The sequence below is a fragment of the Dipodomys merriami genome, unplaced genomic scaffold (assembly GCF_024711535.1).
Source record: "Dipodomys merriami isolate MVZ:Mamm:240054 unplaced genomic scaffold, mDipMer1.0.p SCAF_14, whole genome shotgun sequence".
Taxonomy (NCBI): domain Eukaryota; kingdom Metazoa; phylum Chordata; class Mammalia; order Rodentia; family Heteromyidae; genus Dipodomys; species Dipodomys merriami.
In genome coordinates, this window is record NW_027202715.1 from 8,477,764 (window position 1) to 8,500,592 (window position 22,829).

Consider the following 22,829-nt stretch of genomic DNA (forward strand, 5'->3'; position numbering starts at 1 on the left):
ATTCCTGATAATTTGTTTGTGTTCCTTTGCATGGAGGTCAGATTTTTTTTTTTAAATTCAATTATATGTGCCAAACTCTGAGAATTCACAAAGTTTTAGGAGCGCCGTGAGGCACAGTAGGTTTTGGTGTTTCTATTTTATTGAGAGAAACTGAAAGCGAAGCACAAATTCAGCAGGCAGACTGGGCAATCTGCTACAGTGAAGGGTTTTTTCCTTCCTTGCTGCTGGACCTGTGCTCTAGCCTGAGGACTAGACAGATGTAGGATATCCGGTTCCCAGGTTATCCACACAGGAAATTGCACAAAGCAGCCAGGAGCCTGCCTTGATTCCTTCCTGCGGAGTTTCTGAAATACACTGCCAAGGAGCCCTTGAACTCCCACTTTCCACTCTCAAGGGGTGTGGGCTGAGGTCGTAAGAGCACCAGTTGGAATACTTGGAATAACAAAGTCGTTTGAATCAGCCCCCCAAAAGGCCACAGAGGTGCTGTCTCCACTGAAGCTCAGAGCTGGGTATCTCTGAGAGTGCCAGCTCCAGGCTGATCCTAGTGACAGTGTGATTTTCCTGCAATGCTTTGGCCTGCAACTCGTGAGAAGTACTCAACACTGCCCCTCCAACCAAGGAGTAACTGGATATATTGCTTGAGCTCCTATTGTGCCTACAGGTACATTTCCTGTCCTGAAAATCTCACACTCTAGATAAAGGGGCTCACATGAACATGTTACAATTCAATGAGATGTCCCAATAGAAGTTTCTATAAACACATGGAGTGGGGAAGGGGATGGGGAGGACCATTTGGAGAAAAGCAAGCTTTTTGGAAACGTCTTGTATAGTAGGTGGTATTTGATTTGGGAAATAATAGGTAGACTGCAAGAAAAGGTGTCATATTAGGGGGAACAGCACTGAGCAAAGTAAGGTCATTATATTGGTCTATTTTCCAATAGGATCACAAAATAACCAAGATTTCAGAAAGGAAAACATTGTGGAGATTAGAAGTCCAGACAGCATAGTGCAGGCTGCAGCCAGGGCCCCATTGGCAGATGCCATCCTAGAGGATGAGAGCGTATATGAGAAAGAGAGATCACGTAGTGAGACAAGGGGCTGGGAAGGTGGCTCAGTGGCAGAGCGCTTGCCTTGCATGCATGAGGCCCTGGGTTCAATTCCTCAGCACCACATAAGCAGAGAAAGCCAGAAGTGGTGCTGTGGCTCAAGTGGTAGAGCGCTAGCCTTGAGCTAAAGAGCTGAGGGACAGCGCCCAGGCCCAGAGTTCAGGCCTCACGACTAACAAAAAAAAAAAAAAAAAAAAAAGAAAAAATTAAAAAAAGAAGCCAGACAGCAGTTCAGCCTTTCTCTTGTAACAACTTGCTCCTCTAAGGACTAACTCCCGTGTTCCCAAGAGAACCAACTTAATATCCCTCCCACTTCCCACTAGGATCCATTTGTGTGTGTGTTTGTGTATGTGTGTGTGTGTGTGTGTGTGTGTGTGTGTATGTGTGTATGTGTGTTCCTGGGGCTAGGACCCAGGGCCTGAATGCTGTTCCTGAGCTTTTTTTGCTCAAGGCCCATGTTCTACCATTTGCGCCACAGTTCCCCTTCTAGCATATTATTTTTTTTTGGGTCCGGTCGTGGGGCCTGAACTCTGGGCCTGGGCACTGTCCCTCAGCTCTTCAGCTCAAGGCTAGCACTCTACCACTTGAGCCATAGCGCCACTTCCGGCTTTTTTCCTTTTGCTTATGTGGTGCTGGGGAATCGAACCCAGGGCCTCAGGCATGCAAGGCAAGCGCTCTACCACTGAGCCACCTTCCCAGCGCCCCCGTCTAGCATTTTGGTGGTTAATTGGTGATAAGAATCTTAAGGACTTTCCTGCTGGGGCTGGTTTCAAACCTTGATCCTCAGATCTTAGCCTCCTGGGTAGATGGGAATAGAGACATGAGCTACCAGAACCTAGCTAGGACCAATTTGTTTTTGAATAAGCAATGAACGCTTAATAAAACTACCACTTTAAGTTACATATTGAATATTGAATAAAATAAGAAGAAAAAAAGGAACAGGTGTTTTCCAGAGTAGGAGGGAAGGAGGCCTCTGGTGTTGGGGCAGGAGCTCCACAGAGCTCACTCAGGATGATGTGAGGAAAGATGAGGTCTTGATATCTACCCCAGAATTTGTCCTTTGAGATCTGGATTGTGGTGAGGCTGGGCTAAGCCTGCAGGAACTCAGTTCTCCTTCACGGGTAGAGGTGGGTCTGTTTTAGTTGAGAGCAGAGCCCACTAATCTCAAAAGCATCCAGGAGCGTCAAAAAGGAGCCAAGTACACCTCAGATACAGGGAGTAGTCCGTATTGAGATCCAGCCCATCAGAAACCTGCTAGAACTCTCTTGCTGCCATTGCCAGATATTGCTCTGTCATGGCCAAGGACAGAAGGGCTAGTTCGAAGTCCACAGCCTCGTGGTCACTGCAGGACCCTTCTTCTTCCTCCTGAGCTGGGTGTCGGCCTCCCTCAGGACCTGTGAGCATGGCAGCCAGTTCAAGATCCACAGCAGCTAGGTCGTCTTCAGTTGCCACAGCTGGAGATGGCAGAGCTAGATCCTGGTCTTCAGCAGCGGGACCATTCAGTAACTCCTCTTCTTCCACCAGATCTGGAAGTTGCTCTCCCTCGGTAGTCATAGGGAGAGCCAGGCCGAGATCCAAGGTACCTTGATGCTGTTGTGGCTCTTTTGTTGCCACAGCCTGCTGTGGGGGCATCTTAGCCGATGTTCCTACTCCGAACTTGAGACCCTCAGCACTGGGGGTCTGGGCTGGGCCATGGGAAGTCAGAGTGTCTTCCTGGCTTTTGTAAGCCTGCCCTGAGCTGGCTGTGACTGCCTGAGGGTTCATCCAGGGTAACCTCCAGGAATGTGGAGGTCCGGATCCAGATGTGGTCCAGCGTCTGAAGGCATGGGCCAGGCGCTCTCCCCACGAGCTACTGAGGCCGGAGCTGGGCGAGGCCGGGAGACCACAAGGCAACATAACGCTGTCTCCACTGTCTCCTCAGAAGTGAGCAGGCTGGGGCTGTTAGAGGTGTGGCTGCCAGGACACCGAGTTCCAGATTCCATTTGGGCCATTGTGAGGAATTAAGGTCATTCCTGTATCCTCTCACCCGAGCCACTTCCCCTGCTGCACACATGATGAGCTCTGGCTTGTGGCTGCCACAAATAACATATCTGCACAGTACCACCTCCCCCAGCAGGTCTGATGCAACTAGTGCCCAGGCTTCCAGGACTAGTATGGAGGATCCTTTCTTTCCTTCTTTCTTTCCTTCTTTCTTTCTTTCTTTCTTTCTTTCTTTCTTTCTTTCTTTCTTTCTTTCTTTCTTTCTTTCTTGCTTGCTTGCTTGCTTGCTTGCTTGCTTGCTTGCTTGCTTGCTTGCTTGCTTGCTTGCTTTTTTTAGGTCAGTTGTGGGGTTTGAACTCAGGGCCTGGGTGCTATCCCTGAGCTCTTTGTGCTCAAAGATAGTGCTCTACCTCTTTGAGCCACAGCACCTGTTTTTCTGGTGGTTTATTGGAGATAAGAATTTCACAGATGGGGCTGGGAAGTTGGCTCAGTGGTAAAGCGCTTGCCTTGCAAGCCTGAGGCCCTGGGTTCGATTCCTCAGCACCACATAAGCAAAAAGAAAAAAACGTGGAAGTGGTGCTGTGGCTCAAGTGGTAGAGCGCTAGCCTTGAGCTGAAGAGCTGAGGGACAGTGCCCAGGCCCAGAGTTCAGGCCCATGACCGGACCCCCCCCCCCCAAAAAAAAAAGAGTTTCACAGACTTTCCTGTCCAGGCTGGCTTTGAATCGAGATCCTTAGATTTCAGCCTCCTGAGTAACTAGGATTAAAGGAGCCACCGGCTCCTGGCCCACTTTTGATTTTCTGCCAGTTAATTGGGGATAAGAGTGTCACAGACTTTCCTGCCAGGTTGGCTTTGAATCGTAATCTTCATATCTCAGCTAACTGAGTAGCTAGGATTATAGGTGTGAGCCACCAGCCCTCCTAGGTTCCATTGTTAAAGGCCTCCTTGACTCTTAGTATTGCCACACTGGTGATCATACCTTCAATGAGTGGTACTCTGGGGGACACAGTTAACCTATAGTCAAAGCAGATGCCATCAGTCATGGGATGTGTTATAATGTAGTCACGGCCTTGGGTTCAGAATGGATAAAGATAAAACAAGAGACTGAAGATAAGAGTCTCTTGGGCTTTCTATCCAGGCTGGCTTCAAATTGGATCCTCAGATCTCAGCCTCCAAAGAAACTAAGATTATAGGCATGAATGAACCAGCAGTGCCTGATTACAAATCAAGAATTGAGAGGTCAAGACCAGGCTACATAGTGAAGCCCCTGTCTCAAGATGAGTTAAACTCCAAGCTTGTCATTCGAACCTAACAAAGCTATTTTGATTAATATGAAGGATCGAGGGAGCCATTACTCTGGGGAGGGGGTGTGGTTTTAATAAAACAGCCAAATTAAGTTCTCCAAGTTAAAAATAAAAGGATGTTACCTCTTTTAGTATCATTTGAGTACAGTTAGTACTTAGCTCGCATCCCCGGCCTCTGGCTTCTCTGAATATTTTCAGGTCATTTAATAGGCCAGTTCATTTGATAATTTTTCAACTTTGTAGGACTGTAGAGTTCAATAACGTCTTGTGGCCCAGAGATTTAGTGATGAACCAGGAGATGCTATTTATTAGTATTGTGTGGTTAGAAATGTAAATGAGATTTTAGAGCAAATAGCAAGACCTGGATCCACACCTGTCCATTTTGTGTGTGTGTGTGTGTGTGTGTGTGTGTGTGTGTGTGTGTGTGTGTGTGTGTGTGTGTGTGCTAGCACTAGAACTTGAACTGAGGGCCTCTTGCTCTTGCTTAGCTTTTTCTCTCAAGGATAGTACTCTACCACTTGAATATCACCTCCACTTCTGGCTTTGTACTGGTTGATGGGTAATAAAATTATCTAGATTTGTCTGCCATGCTGGCTTGAAACCCTGCTGCTCAGATTTTAGCCAGCTGAATGGCTAGGACTATTGGTGTGAATGACTTTGGAGCTCAGCTCACCCTTATCTTTGGTTTATTTGGGTTGCAGTTCCAAACCAACAAGTGGAATCCTATTCTCTTGTCCTTGCCCCCGAGAATGCTGACAGAGCTCAGGGAAAAAGGTGTGTGTGTAGGCTCAGCTCAGGGTCCTGTGATGTTTCTTCCATCCCCTTCCTTCTTAAAGAGAATACCTGGATCCTGGTTTGAAGTCAGATCTAACATGTAGTAGGCTGGGCAGAGGCTAAGTTTGGCTGAGCTGGTGAGGATGGTTTCTGGCCTGGAACTGGGATGGAGCAAAGTATAACTTGGTTTGGGAAGGTGAGCTCAAGGACAATACAAAAGAAGGGATTTTCTATTTGCTGGGCAGGAGAACTGATTGTGCAGGTTCTCTATGGATATCATTGTTACTTGAGTTAAAAGAGGTGAAATCCCCATAATTCCATTGTAAGTAAAAAAAAAAATGTATGAACTGAGAGGACACCGAATCCATCTCAGGAGGAGAACATCCTGGCTGACTCATACAGACCCCTTCACCTTGGGGTGCACATTGGACCCCCTGGTAGTAGTCTGAAGTGTCCCCCAGACTCTGGCTGATGTACTTTGGGCATTACAGTTCTGACAAGTGATCGCCTGAGCCTCTCTGTACCCGATGTGTGCCTTGTCCAGAGTTCTGCCACCTAGAGTTGCTCTAGAATGCCTAGGGGCTTAGTTTTACCAAGGTAGAGTCATTCCAACTCTCCTGTAGTGCTTGCTGGTCCTCAGGGACTCCTGCAGTTATGCCTGATGGTCACAGGAGGGCACTGTGAGCACCATTACTAGCTGGATAAGGATGGTTGGTCATTATCCCCAGGAACTCTGGGTAGGGCTGAGAGTCCCCTCTTTCCTTGGCCCAAGTTAGCTGCTGGTGAAACTTGCTTTAATGCCAACTCACACATTTTCTTCAGGTGACACGGGCCCCACAAAAGCCTGTGTGTGTGTGTGTGTAAGGGGGGGGGCAATCCCCCAACATCTAGGTACCTATTTCCTCTTCTAACAGTGCAGGAAGCCTTCATGGTCCATAGATTTTCATTTTTTCTATTCCCTGAGAGGAACACCTGAACCTCCCTCAGCCTCCTTCCCCTAACCATTTCCCTTGTAAGTAGACACACCGGTGTCCTGATCTCACAGCCTCTACAACAGGACCCTTTTCATAGATGACCTGGTATGTCGAAGCAGCCCTAGGAGCCCCCCACCCCCATACCAGTCTATACATGAAAAGATGAAGTACAGATGCAGCCATTCACATGGCCCACATCTCTCTGTGTTGGAGGGTTCCCCACTGATTTTCAGGGACGGCAGTACCCATCCCTTGCTGATGTTGCTCTACAGGATGGTGCTGGTCACCTGACCTATGAGGGTAGATGCTGACACTACCCCTTGGAGAGAAGAGGAGAGGGGAGGTAGCCTGTCCCAGGAACCACAGGCAAGTTCTCTATAGAGAGGGTTCACCAGGGCCTGGGGGCAGCAATAAAGGATCTTCCAGAGCCACTCGAACTTCCACAGGTAGCTCTTCCTCCCCAGTTCCAAGCCTCAGGCCTCCTCTTCCTCCACCTGTGCCATTCTTTACTGTCAAGGATGAAATCTTGGCTGCTGTCCTGATCTCTCTCTCCTGCTCACTACCAAGCCGTACACTAGCCCACATGTAGACACCCCCTTCTTAATCTCTAATTCATCACCCACTTACCCCTCCATTCTCTCCTCAATCCTTTTCCTGACTATGTCTTAGCTCAGATTCCCTACTATTATTCTTTTGGATTTCTATTTTCCAGGTTTCCATTCTTGCTTTTATCAGGTTTATTCCTACCACAGGAGCTCAATCAAGTGTGTGTGTTTTGTGTGTGTGTGTGTGTGTGTGTTGGTACTGGGGCCTCACATTCTCAGCTTCTTTTCATTCAAGTCTGGCATGCTACTGTTTGAGCCACACCCCCTACTTCTGGATTTTTGCTGGTTAACTGGAGATGAGTTTCACAAACTTTTCTGCCTTCCTGGGCAGGCTTTGAACCTTGATCTTCAGATCTCAGCCTCCCGAATAGCTAGGATTACAGGCGTGAGCCAATGCTGTGCTGCGCTCCGAGGTGATGCCTTTTTGTAGCTTCCTGTTATCTCTGGCAAAGCACAGCAAAACTTGTTAGCTGGTATGTAGAAGTCTTTAGCAGCCAGGCAGCATCCAAACACAGTGGCCTTGTGAAAACCAGAAACACAATTCCTCTGTCATTTATCAGAAAATGGCTCAAGTAACTGAAGACAGCTATGATGACCATGTGGTAACTGCGCCCCCTGGTGGTGTGCAGTGTGTGGCTTGCGCAATCTCAATAGTTGTCCTGCATAGTACTGAGCAGGCACAACCAGGCTCTAAATGAGTGTGTACTATGTACGAAAATGGTAAAAATCCACCCTCTCGCAACAACTAGCCTGTTTGTACCTGTGGAAATGTGGACTGCTCACAGGGATCCTGTCAAAAGGAAACCCATAACTGGGCACTGGTGGCTCATGCCTGTAATTGTAGCTACTCAAGAGGCTGAGATCTGAGGATCACAGTTCAAAGCCAGCCCCAGCAGGCTTTGAACCTCTAGGAAGCCAGAAGTGGCATTGTGGCTTTAAGTGGTAGAGTGCTATCCTTGAGCAAAAATGCTCAGGGACAGTGTCCCGGCCCTGACTTTAAGCCCACATCTGACAGAGAGAGAGAGAGAGAGAGAGAGAGAGAGAGAGAGAGAGAGAGACAGAGACAGAGACAGAGACAGAGACAGAGACAGAGACAGAGACAGAGACAGAGACAGAGAGACAGAGACAGAGAGACAGAGACAGAGACAGAGAGACAGAGAGACAGAGAGACAGAGAGACAGAGACAGAGACAGAGAGAGACAGAGACAGAGACAGAGAGACAGAGAGACAGAGAGAGACAGAGAGACAGAGAGAGACAGAGACAGAGAGAGACAGAGACAGAGAGACAGACAGAGACAGACAGAGACAGACAGAGACAGACAGAGAGACAGAGACAGAGAGACAGAGACAGAGAGACAGAGACAGAGACAGAGAGAGACAGAGAGAGAAGGGGGAGAGGGAGAGGGAGAGAACAGGAGCTCACTATTATGTGTCTTCAGTATTGAAATTGCTGAGCAGGAGGGATAAGAATGGGATTCTAGATACTTATCCAGCAGCCCTTGGATAAAGGATAGCAATTTCTCTACTTCTCAGGATTGGGAAAACTAAGACCCAGAAAGATGAAAACTTGCCCAATGCCAGAGCAGGAGTCAAGGGCATAAATCCCTATCTGTCTGTCACCATCTTGCTGTCCCCTAGGGATGGTAAAGTCCTCAGGGTTACTGGCCCTGATAGGACATGGGATTTTAGAGCAACTTGTAATGGAGTCACTGCAAAGCCTGGTGTGGGGCATGCTGACCCAGTCTGAGTTTCTCACACAATGTCTGGCAGATTTTGTGGGTTTCTTGGTATCTGAAAGTCAGTGGGTCCACAGAGCCCAGTTTTCCTGCTTGGAATGGCCTTCTGCTTCTTTTTGTTCTTGAGAAAAGTCTCCTCTCGATCTCTGCCGACTGTCTTGGTTCCTTTTCTGTTGTTGTGCAGAACCCCTTTGGCTGCTCATTGAAAAAGGAAACAGGTTCATTTTGTCTCAGGGTTCTTGGAAGTCCAAGGGCAAGAGGAGAGGCAGTGAGCACAGAGGAGCCAACCTGCTTTTAACCACCCGCTCTGCAAGAATGAACCAATTCCATGAAATCCAGTCTCACACCTCAATCATGCTCCCTGCCCCACCCCCAACTCTGCTATATTAAAGCAAGTTTCCGCATGAGTTTGGAGTGGGGAAAAACACATCCACCCTCCAACATAGATCTAGGGAAATTCTCCTGCTCTGGCTCCTTACAGATTATGAACTCTGATACTATGTGTGTGTGTGTGTGTGTGTGTGTGTGTGTGTGTGTGTGTGTGTGCGCGCGCACGTGCTGGTATTAGGGCTTGAGTTCCTGCTTGGCTTTTTCCACTCCAGGCTGGTGCTCCACCACTTAAATCACACTTGCAATTTTCGGCTTTTTGCTGGTTGATCAGAGACAAGAGCCTAACAGACTTTTCGGCCTGGGCTGGCTTTGACTCTCAATCCTCAGATCTCAGCCCCTCCGTGTAGCCAGGATGACAGGCCCGCAGCTCACACACAGTATTTTCAAGGCCATTCGGCGGTGACATGTTCTATTCTTGAGGAATACAAAATGCACAAGGCCAGAGAAAAAGGCCTCTCGAATCTCGAACCTGCAGAGTGTTCATTGTCCAAAGACCCCCTCTTCTTCCCCCCCCACTTCTCCACCACACTCCTGGGCCTGGGCGCACGGGTCACTGGAGCTGGGTCCGTGCTCCCTGCAGCTGGGAGCCCCTGACCCGAGGGGTCCTCGCAGGTGCCCTCCCCTCGGCCCCGAGGGTCGCGGACGGAGGCCCAACGCTCCCCTTCTTCCTTGCAGTGCGCAGGTCCAAGGCAGCCGACGAGGAGCGGAGCCGCGGGGCGCAGCGCGCGCGCGACGAGTCCCGGCGCCACTCCCTGCGGGCCATCCAGGAGGGCACGGTCGCCGGCCTCAGCTCCATGTTCCAGGGGCTGGGCCAGAACCCCGCGCGGGAGGCCCGACTCTACCATCACCTCCCCGGCCCGGGCCCCCCACCGCCCGGCGCCGCGCCGGCCAGGTGGGTCCGCGGGGCGGGGAGGAGGCCTGGGGGCCCCCCGGGGGCTTTCCCCTCCCCGGGGCCGCAGTGTCCTGCGGGGGGGGGGGCGCAGGCAGGGGCTCACTCCCGCAGCCTTACAAGTTGGCAGTTGCTGAGCCTTAACTCCTCCCTCGATAATCCCAAGAAAAGCTGTGACCCTGGTCCAGAGCACCGGCATCTACTCAGTAGGCTGGTCCCAGTTGGAAGCCAGCTCGGGCAGGAGTGTCCATGAATGCGATCAGTGCCCACGAGTAGGGTTTTTGATAAACATTCATTATTTATATATTTATTATTCTTGCATTCATTATCATTAAACTAATGTATAATGTTAATACATTCATATTTTAGAAATATTATTTTAATAAATATAAAAATGTTATGAACATATTTTATATTCTTATATATCACATAGTATATTTTATATAGTATCAATATATTAAATACATATAAATACTTTAAATATTGTACATATTATTTTAATAAATGCTTATTTACAAATCAATACTTACTTATAAATAGATATTTACGAAAAACTATTAGTGGGCAGTGGTGTTATTTCAAACCTTCATCACTAACAGTCCTTTGAATCATCATCCCCTAGAAATTAATTTAGTATAATTGCAATCATTGTCTACAAGAAGAATTTCTGAAGTGGGAGCTTTGGGTCAGGGATTCTGTATTTGACCCTCTGCAGGGTTGGTGTGTATTTACGCTCCTTGCTAGCCTGGCCAGCAGGGTGTGGTCCAAGTTTTTCTGTGAGAATAACATATCAGAGCAGATTCCAACTCGCATTTCTTCATGAGAGGGATCAAGCATTTTATATATGTTTATATTTTTTTCTTTTTTGGTGCCAGTTTTGGGGCTTGAACTCAGGGCCTGGGTGCTATCTTCGAGCTTTTCTGCTCAAGGCTGGTGCTTTACCACTTGAGGCACAGCCATACTTTCAGCTTTTTTTTCCCTTCTGGCTATTTGAAGGTAAGAGCCTCATAGCCTTTCCTGTCTGGGCTGGTTTCAAACTGGGATCCTCAGACCTCAGCCTCCTGTGTGGTTAAGATTACAGGTGTGTTACTGGCACCTGCTGCCTTTGTATTTATCTGTGTGTTGATTCTCATGCCAGATTTTCTAAAAATTGATTTCTAGATACTCCTTAAATATTAGGCAGAAATTGTGTGTGTGTGTGTGTGTGTGTGTGTGTGTGTGTGTGTGTGTGTGTGTGTGTGTGTGCATGGTGCCTACAAACACAAGCTGGTACTGAGGCTTGAACTCAGGACCTTGTGCTCTCTCTTCACCACAAAAGGCTCAAAGCTGTCACTCGACCTACTTGAGCTCCACTTGTAGCTTTTTGGTGATTAATTGGAGATGAGTCTCACAGATTTTTCTGCCCAGGCTGGCTTCAAACTGTGATCCTCAGATCTCAACCTTCTGAGGAACTAGGATTACAAGTGTGAGCCATTGGTGTCCAAACTAAGATTTTTTTTTTTAATTTCTGAGAAACATTTTTTTCCCCTCAGCTTGCCATTTATCTTACACTCAGGTGGTAGATTGCACTGCTATGAGGAAATTCTCGATTTTTATAAAGTGAATGTTTTTATGTTTTCTGAGTTTGGGGAGCATAATTGAAAAAAAATCTTTCCTGCTTGTGTGCTTTGAACAAGAAGCCTATTATCTGTCCCTTGGGCGTCTGCGATGAAGCTGCATGGTTCATGGTGTTCCAGGCTCCAGGTGGGCTGTGTGCAATCAGTAGGGGAGGGGCAGCCCCTGCACACAGCAGTGCTACAGTTTCTGGGCCTTACTGCCCTGAGTTCTTTGGTGCAGGCGAATCTCACGTTTGTCCAGGTGGAGGGGTGGGCACGCTTTTGTCCATGTGGAGGGGTGGATGCATACTGCCCAAGGCAGGAGAACCCCAGGTGTGGGAGTGTGGCTGGCTGCTGGCTAGGAGGCTCTTGGGACGCCTGTCTCATCACTAGCATTTATATTCTGGGGAATCAAGTTCCCTGCCTAGAAACAAATCCAGATTCACTGCTTAGAAACAGAGAGACAAGAGGGAGTAGACAGTCCTCACTGTTATTTATAGCCCCATTGCCTTCTAAGGAGCAGAGCCATAGAAACTAAGAGAATCTTTTCTCTGAGCAGCTGTTTAGGGGGGATGTAGTGGAAGAGGCTGAGCGGGGTAGGGTGTCTAGGTCTGCTAGGTAGAGAGAAAGGCCAGGTGGATAATCCTAGCTACTCAGGAGGCTGAGTAATGAGGATCACAGTTGGAAACCAGACCAAACAGAGAAATTCCCAAGATACTTATCTCCAATTAACTAGCAACAGGCTGGGAGTAGTGGTGTGTCTCAAGTGGCAGTGACAGGCTTGAATGAAGCCCTAGTACAAGAGAGAGGGGGGGAGGGAGAGAGAGAGAGAGAGAGAGAGAGAGAGAGAGAGAGAGAGAGAGAGAGAGAGAGAGAGAGAGAGAGAGAGAGAGAGAGAGAGAGAGAGAGAGAGAGGAGAGACAGACAGACAGACAGAGACAGAGACAGAGACAGAGAGACAGAGGGACAGAGGGACAGAGAGAGACAGACAGACACACACACACAATGAGAGACAGAGACAGAGAGAGACAGAAAGAGACAGACACAGACAGAGAGACAGACAGACAGACAGACAGAGACAGACAGAGAGATACACAGAGAGACAGAGATACACAGAGAGACACAGAGACAGAGAGGAACAGAGAGATACACAGAGAGACAGAGACAGAGAGACACAGAGACAGGTAGAGAGATACACAGAGAGACAGAGAGACACAGACAGACACAGAAAGAGACAAAGAGAGAGACAAAGACAGAGAGACACAGACATAGATACAGAGAGACACACAGACATGGAGAGAGACAGAGAGACAGAAATTACAGAGACTGAAAGGAAGAAGAGTGTGTGTGTGTGTGTGTGTGTATCCTCAGGAAGATGGACAGCAAGGTCAGCTGGAAGGTTGTAAGGACAGGAGCAAAGCCTAGAGAGGGGACTAAAGGGTGCTGGGTTTGAAGAACACACTTGAGGATGATGGCTGCTATGTCTGGATGTGGTTTGAGTCTGTCCCTCCCTCAAGATTCATGCAGTGGGGGCTTGGCTCCCGGTGTGATGATGTTCAGGTGGCACCAAGTAGGATCCTTAGGTCTCTGAGGGGGATGGCAGGGGGAGGCCTGACAGGGGAAGGGACTCAGGTAATCTATATGGACAGTTCTGAGCTAGTTCTCAGTGCAGTGAGTTTATAACTTCCCTATCCTGACCCCTGCATTGTATTCTGGTGCCATTTTTTGTAAGGTGATCTGTTGCTGATGAACTTGCTCTTGCCCTGGTATTACTGGTCCTTAGGTTTTTACCAGAGACAGAAGCCATAGGGCCGCCTGCTTTTAGACTTTCAGCTTCTGAAACTGTAAAAATTAAACCTTTTTATAAGTAGTCTGCCTTGGGTGTCGTGAGAATCAGGCTGGCACAGTGGCTTTAAGTGGTGCAGTGTAGCCTGGCCCTCTACTTTTCTTCCAGCATCTTTTCTGTCATCTTCCCTGTTCACTATTGTTCTTGTGTGTGTGTGTGCGCGCAGGTGAGTATAAGTGGATCCGTTGTGAGGCTGAGTTCCATGCCAGTATGTTGGTTCAGGGCTGATATCCAGAATACCAGATGGGGAGTTAGAGTCTATGTTATGCTTAAAGATACAGTAGTGACTTGTGAATGCCAATACTGTTAGGTGGGTAGCAATGACAAAACAGGAATGTACCAGGCTCAGCTGGAAAACAGAGAGGCCAAGGTTGTTCCAGGTGGGCTAAAGCCTTGTTTTATCAGAAGTATTTTCACCATGTTTTATGCAGTGTGGTCCTGCTACACTGACTCCACACATTATTGGAGCCTGTTGTGTGTCATGCGCTGTCTAGCCCTTCCTGGCTCCATTGTAGACTAACTCAAATGTGACCAGGGTCTAAAATGGTCCAGTCCCTGTGTGCACTTAAGAACTGCAATTCTAGCTGGATGTGGTGGTTCATACTTGTCGTACCAGCTAATGGGAGGCAGGGGTCAGAGGCCAGCCTGGAGGTGGTGGTGGGGGAGCATGAGACTCTACCTGACACATAACTAAAGTCAGAAATGGTCTAGGACTTGGCTGAAGTCCTTGGTAACTGAGTACTTGCATAGCAAGCAGGAGACCCTGAGGTCAACCCCTAATTCTGCAAACAAGCAAACATGAAAACAACAACAAACTGTAGTTCTGACATAAATGCAACGAAATCATAGCTCACCTGTGAGAAAGCATCTCAAGTGTCCGGTCCACTGTCCTTAGATTCTTCCCAGGCTCACCCTCCCCCAACCCCCTCACCAATACCCTGTCCAAGGCCAGACAATGGCTGGTTTTGTTTCGTTCCTATTTGCTTTCCTCTTTCAGCCATTTTCCAGAGCAAGCTGTCTGATTTCTCTCTTTATTTGCTCTTCTGTGCTTGCCTTCAAAAAGCGTGGGCTCTAGTTGCCAACAGGATCCCTCGAGAAGGCCACAAATCAAAACTCTTCAGTTGTTGTTGGTGGAGCAGGGGGAGGGGAGAGAGGCAGTCCCCCGAGAACGCATGCATCCCTACCCTGGAAAGCATCATTCTTTCTCTTTTACATCTTCATGTCCTTGTGTCACTCTGTCCTGTGTGGTTCTCTGAAACATGGGATAACACTTTGATTTTTTGGGGGAAAATAATAGCTTTTGCATTATAAGGTGCAAATGGGACTTTTTCAAGTACCAGGGCATTTGGGGTTTTCTTTATAGGCACAAGCATGGGTGTCATGCATATACTCAGTGACCTTCTCTTTTTTTTTTCCCTCCCTCTCTCTATTCATCTCCCTCCCTCTTCTTGTCCCTTACCCCTTCCCTTCCCTCTCTTACTCCTTCTTTCTTTCTCCCTTCTCCTTTCCTTCTCCCTTCTGCTTTCTTTCTCCCTTCTGTTTTCTTTCTCCCTCTTCCTTCCACTTCTCTCTCACCCTTTCCCATCCCTCTCTTTCTCCGCCTCCTCCTTCTCCCTCCTGTCCTCGTCCCTGGCCCCAGCAGGACGTGGGAGCGCCCACTGCGCCCACTCTCCAGAGAAGTCATCGTCCGTTGGTTTAAGGAGGAGCAGCTGCCTCGGCAGGCTGGCTTCGAGAGGAACACCAAATCCATCGCCCCCTGGTTCCATGGTAGGACCACTCTTTTGGGCCTGGTAACAGGTGGTGTCTACTCCTCTGCTTCCCTCTGGGGGGGGGGGAGGAGGAGGAATGGAGAACTTAGGCTCTGGCTGCACTGCCTCAGTTCTGCTCCCAATAGCTTCTTGCTGGAGGCCCCCGGGATGTAAGACACACACCCTATCTGCTTGATGGAGAGGTGAACACCAGTCCTGCTCATTTCCATCTTATGACCCCCATGGCCATCCAGGCTCCACCGAGGAGTCCTTCTGCTCAAGGGTCAGGCAGCTCTCCATGGACTCTGAGCTGCTGGCCAGAAGGGCTCACCTATTGCTATCTGAGTTTGTAGCCTGGGGTCTAGCCGTAGCTCCACACACTCAAATTCTGAAAAAAATCTTGTTGAGGAGTGACGGCTGAATAAATAGGCCACAGTCATCCAAACAGAGTCTTAGAGCTAGGTGGCTCACTGGTTGTCATCTCGTTCCTTTTTGAAGATGTAGAAACTGAGGCTCCACAAGGAGAGGAAGTGTTCATAAGTTACCAAGTGACTTGTAAAATCAAGTTCAAGAATATATCTCACGGCCCCAGTCCAGATCTGAATACACCAATGGCCTTCAGCAGAGACACAGGGCTGTGACTTCAGCAGAAACTGCTGTAGAAAAATCGGGATGGCTTGCCAGCCACCAGTCCCCTGTCTGCATCCCCTAGCTCTTGCTGGTTGACAAATCACCCTGAAAGTCAATAGCTTAAAAACAAAGAAGCATTTATTATTTATTCATGAATTTCAGAGTCAACAGGGCAGCTCTTCTAGTGAGGCAGATGGTTCTGAAGAAGCTTGTTCCTGGGTCTCTGGGCAGCTGGCAGGTCGGTGAGGACTGGCGGATCCAGGATGGCTTCACTTGCAATGGCTCCTCTCTGTTCCTTGTGCTCTCTCAACTTGCCAGCTTTTTAGAAGAAGCTTTATCTTGGCTTTGTTCCTGAGCCTTTACTCCCTAACCAGCACTGAGCTCAGCTTTGCCTGGAAACTCCTAGAATGATCTGATCTGCCACAATGATCATCCATCTGACTTTACTTGTCTCTCTGTCCCACCTACCAGTCTCTTGGAAGCTTGGCTAGTTTCTACCTTTGCCTGTATTTCTCCTGCATTTGTCCTGGTGACAAGAGCTGCTTTGCCACTTCCTGCTAGCCTCTGCATATTTTCCCCCTTCTATCTAGATGGAAAGACAATCCCAGAGCCATTGCTGGCTCCAGAGAGCTGGTATCTTGGTTAGTAGATGGTTGGTAGAGGGAAGATGTAGTAGGTAAGCTCTGGGCATGGCTGTGGTTTCAGTGAAGGCCTTAATGGTGCACAGAAGGAGGCATAAAAGACAGGGCAAGGTCACCTGTACTTCACCCTCACCTCTAGGAGCCTGAAGAGCCCATGAGCTGTGATGTACAGGCAACAAGCTCACAAATGGGGCAATTTAGGCATAGGTAGCACTGCCAGAGGCCATAAAGGTGTGGCACTGTTGGTCCAGGTGACAAATTTTGTCCAATGGGTGCAGTGAGATTGAAAAGGATTAGTCTAGACATATATGCAAGAAAATATATGTAAGACATATATGGTCAAGAAAAGCAGGAGAGAGCCCAGGGGACAGACTCAGTGAGCACCTGAGATTACTCAGTTCTTTTTCTTTTTCTTTTTTTTTTGGTTGGTTGGTCATAGGGGCTTAAACTCAGGGCCTGGGCACTGAACTTTTTTTGCTCAAGGATAGTGCTCTAACACTTTGAGTCACAGCACTACTTCTGGTTTTCTGGTGGTTCTTTGGAGATAAGAGTCTCACAGACTTTCCTGCCTGGGCTGGCGTCAAATGTTGATCCTAAGATTTTAGCCTCCTGAGTTGCTAGGATTACAGGCGTGAGCCACCAAGAGGGCGAGTCCTCTTTTTTTTTTTCTTTGCCAGTCTTGGGGCTTGAACTCAGGGCCTGGGTGCTGTCCTGGAACTCTGTGCTTAAGGCTAGCGCTCTACCACTTGAGCCACAGCTCCACTTCCAGCTTTTTCTGAGTAGTTTATTTGAGATAAGAGTCTCACAGACTTCCCTGCCCAGGCTGGCTTTGAACTGAGATCCTCAGATCTCAGCCTCCTGAGTAGCTAGGATTATAGGCGTGAGCCACCAGTGCCCAGGCTTGTCCTCAGTTTTTAACTAGTAAGAGAATACAGTACACATTAGCCTGGTGTAGTTTGGGTTTACAGAACAAAGGGCACCTTCCAGGAGATAGATAACTGGAGGTCTGGAGGCAGTAGACATTTAGGGCACACAAAAGAGGAAGCACTCATCCTGTCTCTGGATGGGATCATGGTGTAATGAGGAGCATTCCGAATCCTGTGTCTCGGTTGTTTTTCTCTGAAGCACGCAACAGAGCTAACGTGCAGCAGCAGTCATCCGCTGGCTTCAGGCTTTCTCTACACACACCATCCAATCATCCTTCACACAGCTACACCCACACATAGCTCTCCTGGGGCTCTAGGGTTCCCACAACTGTCAAAGCCCACAAAGGTGAGCCACCAAGCTGGGCATCGGTGGCTCATGCCTGTAATCCTAGCTACTTAGGAGGCTGAGATGTGAGGATTGTGGTTCAAAGCCAGCCTGGGAAGGAAACTCCGTGAGATTCTTCCCTCTAATAAACCAACAGAAAACCAGAAGTGGTGCTGTGGCTCAAGTGGTAGAGCGCTCACCTTGAGCTGAAGAGCTGACAGACAGCGCCCAGACCCAGAGTTCAAGCCCCACGACTGACCAAAAAAAAAAAAAAAAGGGTCAGCCACCAGGCAGCAGAGGGCTGCCTTCTTGTCTCCTTTCTATTCTGGCTCTGAAATGGTGTATTCTCCAAAGCATCCTAAGATGATTTTCACCTTAAGCAGATCCTGTCTCTTCCCTGCTTCCTCTGTTTTCCTTTTGTTTGTGTGCAACTATGGTCCTGGGGCTTGAACTCAAGGACTGGGCTCTGTCTCTGAGCTTTTTTTGTTGTTGTTAAAGGCTAACACTCTACCACTTGAGAAACACCTTCACATCTGGCTTTCTGGTGGTCAACTGGAGATAAGGGTCTCACAGATTTTCCTTCCCTGGTGGGCTTTGAGCTGTGATCCTCCATTTTCAGTCTCCTGAGTAACTAAGATGATGGTTTTGAGCCGCTGGCACCCAGTGCTCTGCATTCTTTTATACATGCAGTGGACTGTAAACCCCATCCTGCAGCCCCGCTAGGTAACAAGGCCTACACCCCACCCCAACTTCATCCTAGCATTCCTTTTCTGCCTACCTTGTCCTTGAGCCTTCTTTCTGCTCCTCAGATAAGTCATCAATTCTTGTCACAGACCCCTTTCCGTTGTGATGGCTCTGCTCCCCCTTTGCTATCTCCCTCAAGCTATTTGCATGGCTGATATATTTGCTTTCTCCACTTGGAATATCCTCTCCTCAAGCAGCTTTTCTCAGTTCCTCTCAATCAAACCTTTTCACTTCCTTAAAATTGCTCTTTCCATTGGCATCTGTCTTTTCTCTCGCCTGAATGTAGTAGGCACAGGAGGCTAAGGACCTTATCTGTTTTCCTTAGTGCCCACCACAGTTGGTGCCATGGGAGGAATGACTGAGGGCAAAAGTGAAGGGTGAGAGATGGAATTAAATCCCAGACTTCCTAATTCCATAGAATAGCCCTTTCTTCTTCAAATGGGGCCCTGGGAGGTGGGTGCATCTCCTTAGAGACTAGGAACAATCTGAAAATCCAGAGCCACATGTAAGAGATTTGCTTGTCTTCTCTGTTGGCTAGATGTTCAATAGGGGCTGGACCCTATGTCCTAGCATCTTCACTGTGCAGGTCATCATGTGCAGGTTAGGCTCAGTAACAAGTATACCCAAAGGCTCAATGGCCTTCACTCTTTGTGTCAATGCCTCTTAGGGTGGGTGGGTGGATGGCTGTGGAAGTTAATCTAGACCTCAGAGAGAGGAGGGGCCTCGTCTATCAGACTTGGTGAAAATTTGTTGAGCCACAAGATGGCCCTAAAACTTCTGTATGGAAGTGACACCTGACACTTTTGCTCACATTTCATCAGCCAGAGTCCACCAGGTTGTCAATGGTTTGGAGTAACGGTGGAATCTAGTATAATGACCATTCACCAGGGCGCCACATGTCCACTCGAAGGATGGAGTGGTTCTTTGTGACTCAGTGAGAAGATGGTCAACACTCATAAGGGACTGAGCCAGGCAATCCCTGGGGCTGGCTCTGGGCATTTCCTGCCCCTCAGCTCTGTCATGTTGTGTGTGTGTGTGTGTGTGTGTGTGTGTGTGTGTGTGTGTCCCTGTGTCCCTGTCTCCCTGGAGAGGGCTTGTACATCATCACTACCTTCCTTCTTGTGGATGCATTTTTCTTGTCATGGAAATGCTGCATAGAACCTATGACAGTGCAGCTCAAATGTCCTGTGGAGGGAGGAGGTTGGCACTGTACTGCTTGCTCCTAGGTGCTCATGGCAGCCAATGGAATCAGGAAGCAGAGAGGTGTCCAAATGTTTCTTTAGCTTTATTTTGCAGGTCGATGAAAAAAAAAAGTAGTTAGTTCTATGTCACAGAACAAACTGTATCAGAAATCATGCAGTTGACTTCGTGTTCTGCTGCAGGTCCTACCACACAGATGGAAGGAAAGTGGCTAAGACATGGGAATCTATGATCCCATCCTTCTTTCAACTGTAGGGTCAAAATGTCCTACCGTTTGTCATGGATAGTGACAGTAAATAGTGCTTACATTTCAACATTCCCCTCTCTGGGAAAGTCAAAATGTTAGCAGGTTTTTGTTGTTCCTGAGACATTAATTTTTTTAAAATTATCTTTTAAGTAGTACAGAAGAGAGGCCATTTAACAAAGCAGTTTATGAATACAATACATCTTGATCGGTGTCACCCCCTTTAACCTTCTCATCCCACTTCAACCTACCCTTTTTCCTCACTTTTCTTTTTCCTGTTTTGTTGGTCATGGGACTTGAACTCTGGGCCTGGTACTGTCCCTCAGCTCTTCAGCTCAAGGCGGGCACTCTACCACTTGAGCCACAGTGTCACTTCTGGTTTTCTGGTGGTTTATTGGAGATCAGAGCCTTACAGACTTCCCTGCCTGGGCTGGCCTTAAAACATGATCCTCAGATCTCAGTCTCCTGAATAGCTAGGATTACATGTGTGAGACAACTGGCCCCAGCTCTTACCTTTCTTAATTTTGTGATATCTATGATGAATGTGTCTCTAAATCTATGAGTAAACATGTTGGGTGGTATGCAAGTGGTTACACAGGAATAAACTGATGTGTAAAAGGCTCTATGGAGAGCTCAAATAGTTTAATTATTTAGAAATGATAGGTCAAAATAAGCACCAGGAAAGGGGTACACGCAAGAGGAGGAGTGAGGCCAAGAGGAGAGGGGTAGATGAGTGAAGTGAGGAAGAAGAGGGAGACCTTTTCTTTTTTTTCATAACATTATCTGTTCTTCAAACACCAAAGTCTGGAAAAACAGATATTCAGCTTCCTTCTGTTCCCAGCCCTCAGAAATAAGGAACTTACCAGCCCACAGGCAGCCTGCACCAGCCTGTTAGGGAGTGTTTGTTGCTGGTCGGCAGGGATTCTGGTCTTGCCAGCATAGCACCTTAGGACCTCTTAGCTGGCCCACCATGGATCTCTCCTGCCCCTCCAGGAGCCCCTGGGCTTGGTCCAGCCTGCCCTTCTCATGGTGATAGCAACAGGCCCAGAGATTGATTGGCAGCACGTAGGGCTTTCTAAGTCTTAGAAGCAGTGCACTGCCCTGACTGCCTCATGCTGTTGGCCATGATTTGTCACAGACTGGAGGGGTGGGAAAAACACCTTCTGTCCTTTTCTTGCGAGGAGCTTCAAAGTTGTACATAAAAGGAGGTGGAGTTGGGGAGCCAACAATACAATCTATTATAATCCCAGGGTGGTTTTTTTTTCCTTTCCTGGGTAAGACATTCTTAGTTAATTTAGGTAGATTCTAGTTGCGGGTTGAGAATGACTATGACACCTGGATTTGCACTTCTTCCCCTTTCCTCAAATATTTAGAAGTACCTAGTGTAATCCAAATGGCTATGCAACCCTGAATATGTGACCTGTAATTCCTCACCTGTGAAACTGGCTTCACAGGATACCTGTAAATCCAGGTGACAAAGCATTTTGTCCTTTACAAGGAGCCAAATTGATGTATGGACTGATAGGTTCTGGAGTCTGGCATCAACTGCCTACAACTCCACCTCTTCTGGTACACAAAGTGAGGGAGATGGGACTGGGGCTGGATTTCCTCTGGGACTATAGGTTTCCCAATCAGGTCTAGGTTAAAACAAGTGAAGGAGCTGGGCACGGGTGGCTCACTCCTGTATTCCTACCTACTCAGGAGGCTGAGATTTGAGAATTGCAGTTCAAAGCCAGCCTAGGCAGGAAAGTCTATGAGACTCTTACCTTTGAGGAGCCACTACAAAGCAGAAGTGGAGCTATGGCTCAAGTGGTAGAGTGTCAGCCTTGAACAAAAAGAGCAAAGTGAGAGTATCCAGACCTTCGTACTAGGACACAAAACTACAAAAACAAGTGAAGGAAAAGCAATTCCTTCTTTCTTCTCTGCTCATTGTTATCTTCCAGGAAATAGGGGAAAAAAAAACTTTCAGTCATATAAAAGTACTCCTGAGAAATGCCAGTGCATACAGTCCTAACTTGGAGAAAAAAATCTATTTGTGGACTTCAGCATGTATTTAAAATTATTAAGAGCATCCTTTGCCTGAACATGGGCTCATTCAGAACCCATTTCTCTTCTGGAACTTTACTTATAGAGAACACTTGCAATATGGTCCATGGTTTATTGGCTTGGCAGCAGTCCACTGGCTGTAGTGCAGTTTGCCTTTAGGGCTTGGCACAGAATGGGACTATGTGATCGAGGGTGGAGTTAGCATTGGTGAGTTATTCCTGTGGGATTCTGTTCAGGTGCTAGGAGTGAGTCCTGAGTGGGACTCACCTGGGCTTAAGTAGGGAGACAGCTGCAGTCTGGTGAGATGTTTTTTAACTTTTGGCCAGTCCTGGGCCTTGAGCTCTGGGCCTGGGCATTATCCCTAAACTCCTTTTGCTCAAGGCTAGCACTCTACCACTTGAGCTATAGCACCACTTCTGGCTTTTTATGTCATTAATTGGAGCTTAGAGTCTCATGGCCTTTCCTATTCAGGCTGTCTTAGAACTGTGATCCTCAGACCTCAGCCTCCTGAGTAGCTATAATTATAGGGATGAGCCACAGGGCCCTGGTGGGTGAGGAGTTCTTGGCTTAATGCTTCTTCTATCACACATCCAGTGGGGAGCAAGCATGCCCCATCCACTTAGGTGGTGCGATCTGCAGGAAGCCTGCCAATGGGGGTGACCTTTTCTATGCAGAGTAATTGCTTCAAAGCAGGACAGGAACCTTCTTACACTGGCCATATTTAGAAAGGTACAGAGAAGGCTAGAATCTGTTAGGATCCAAAATGTGCTTCCATCTTTATACGCCCTGTGTACATTGCTGCTTCAAAAGTGCTTGAGGGAAGGGAAAGGAATAGAAATCATTTAAAAGGATGACTTGGGAACTGTGCCTTTTCAAAAAGAGAGGTTGCGGGGTGGAATACATGGAAGAATAGAGCCATCATTTCTCAGTGTTTTGAGCTCTGTCTTGAGAAAAAGGAGGCTATTAAAGAGATGATACCTGGGTCCAGAGATGTAGGTTTAAAGAGGCACAGGGCACATTAGTAGAAGAGAAAGCTCCTGGGGGGCTGCTGTTGATGGTTCTTGCTGTCTGGAGAACTCCCCAGCTGGGGGAGTGGAGGGCTGCTTGCCATGCAAGGTATACTTATG

At 47.9% G+C, this 22,829-nt stretch overlaps 1 protein-coding gene across 1 annotated transcript in view; it reads left to right on the top strand.

Moving 5' to 3' along the window:
* Positions 1-22,829, top strand: part of Sh2d4b (SH2 domain containing 4B) — a 55,985-nt gene that overhangs the window by 16,955 nt on the left and 16,201 nt on the right. Inside the window, exons 5-6 of the mRNA XM_070020374.1 lie at positions 9,544-9,760; positions 14,841-14,965. Of these exons, the coding sequence (XP_069876475.1) occupies positions 9,544-9,760; positions 14,841-14,965 (342 nt within the window). The remainder of the gene's footprint in view (positions 1-9,543; positions 9,761-14,840; positions 14,966-22,829) is intronic.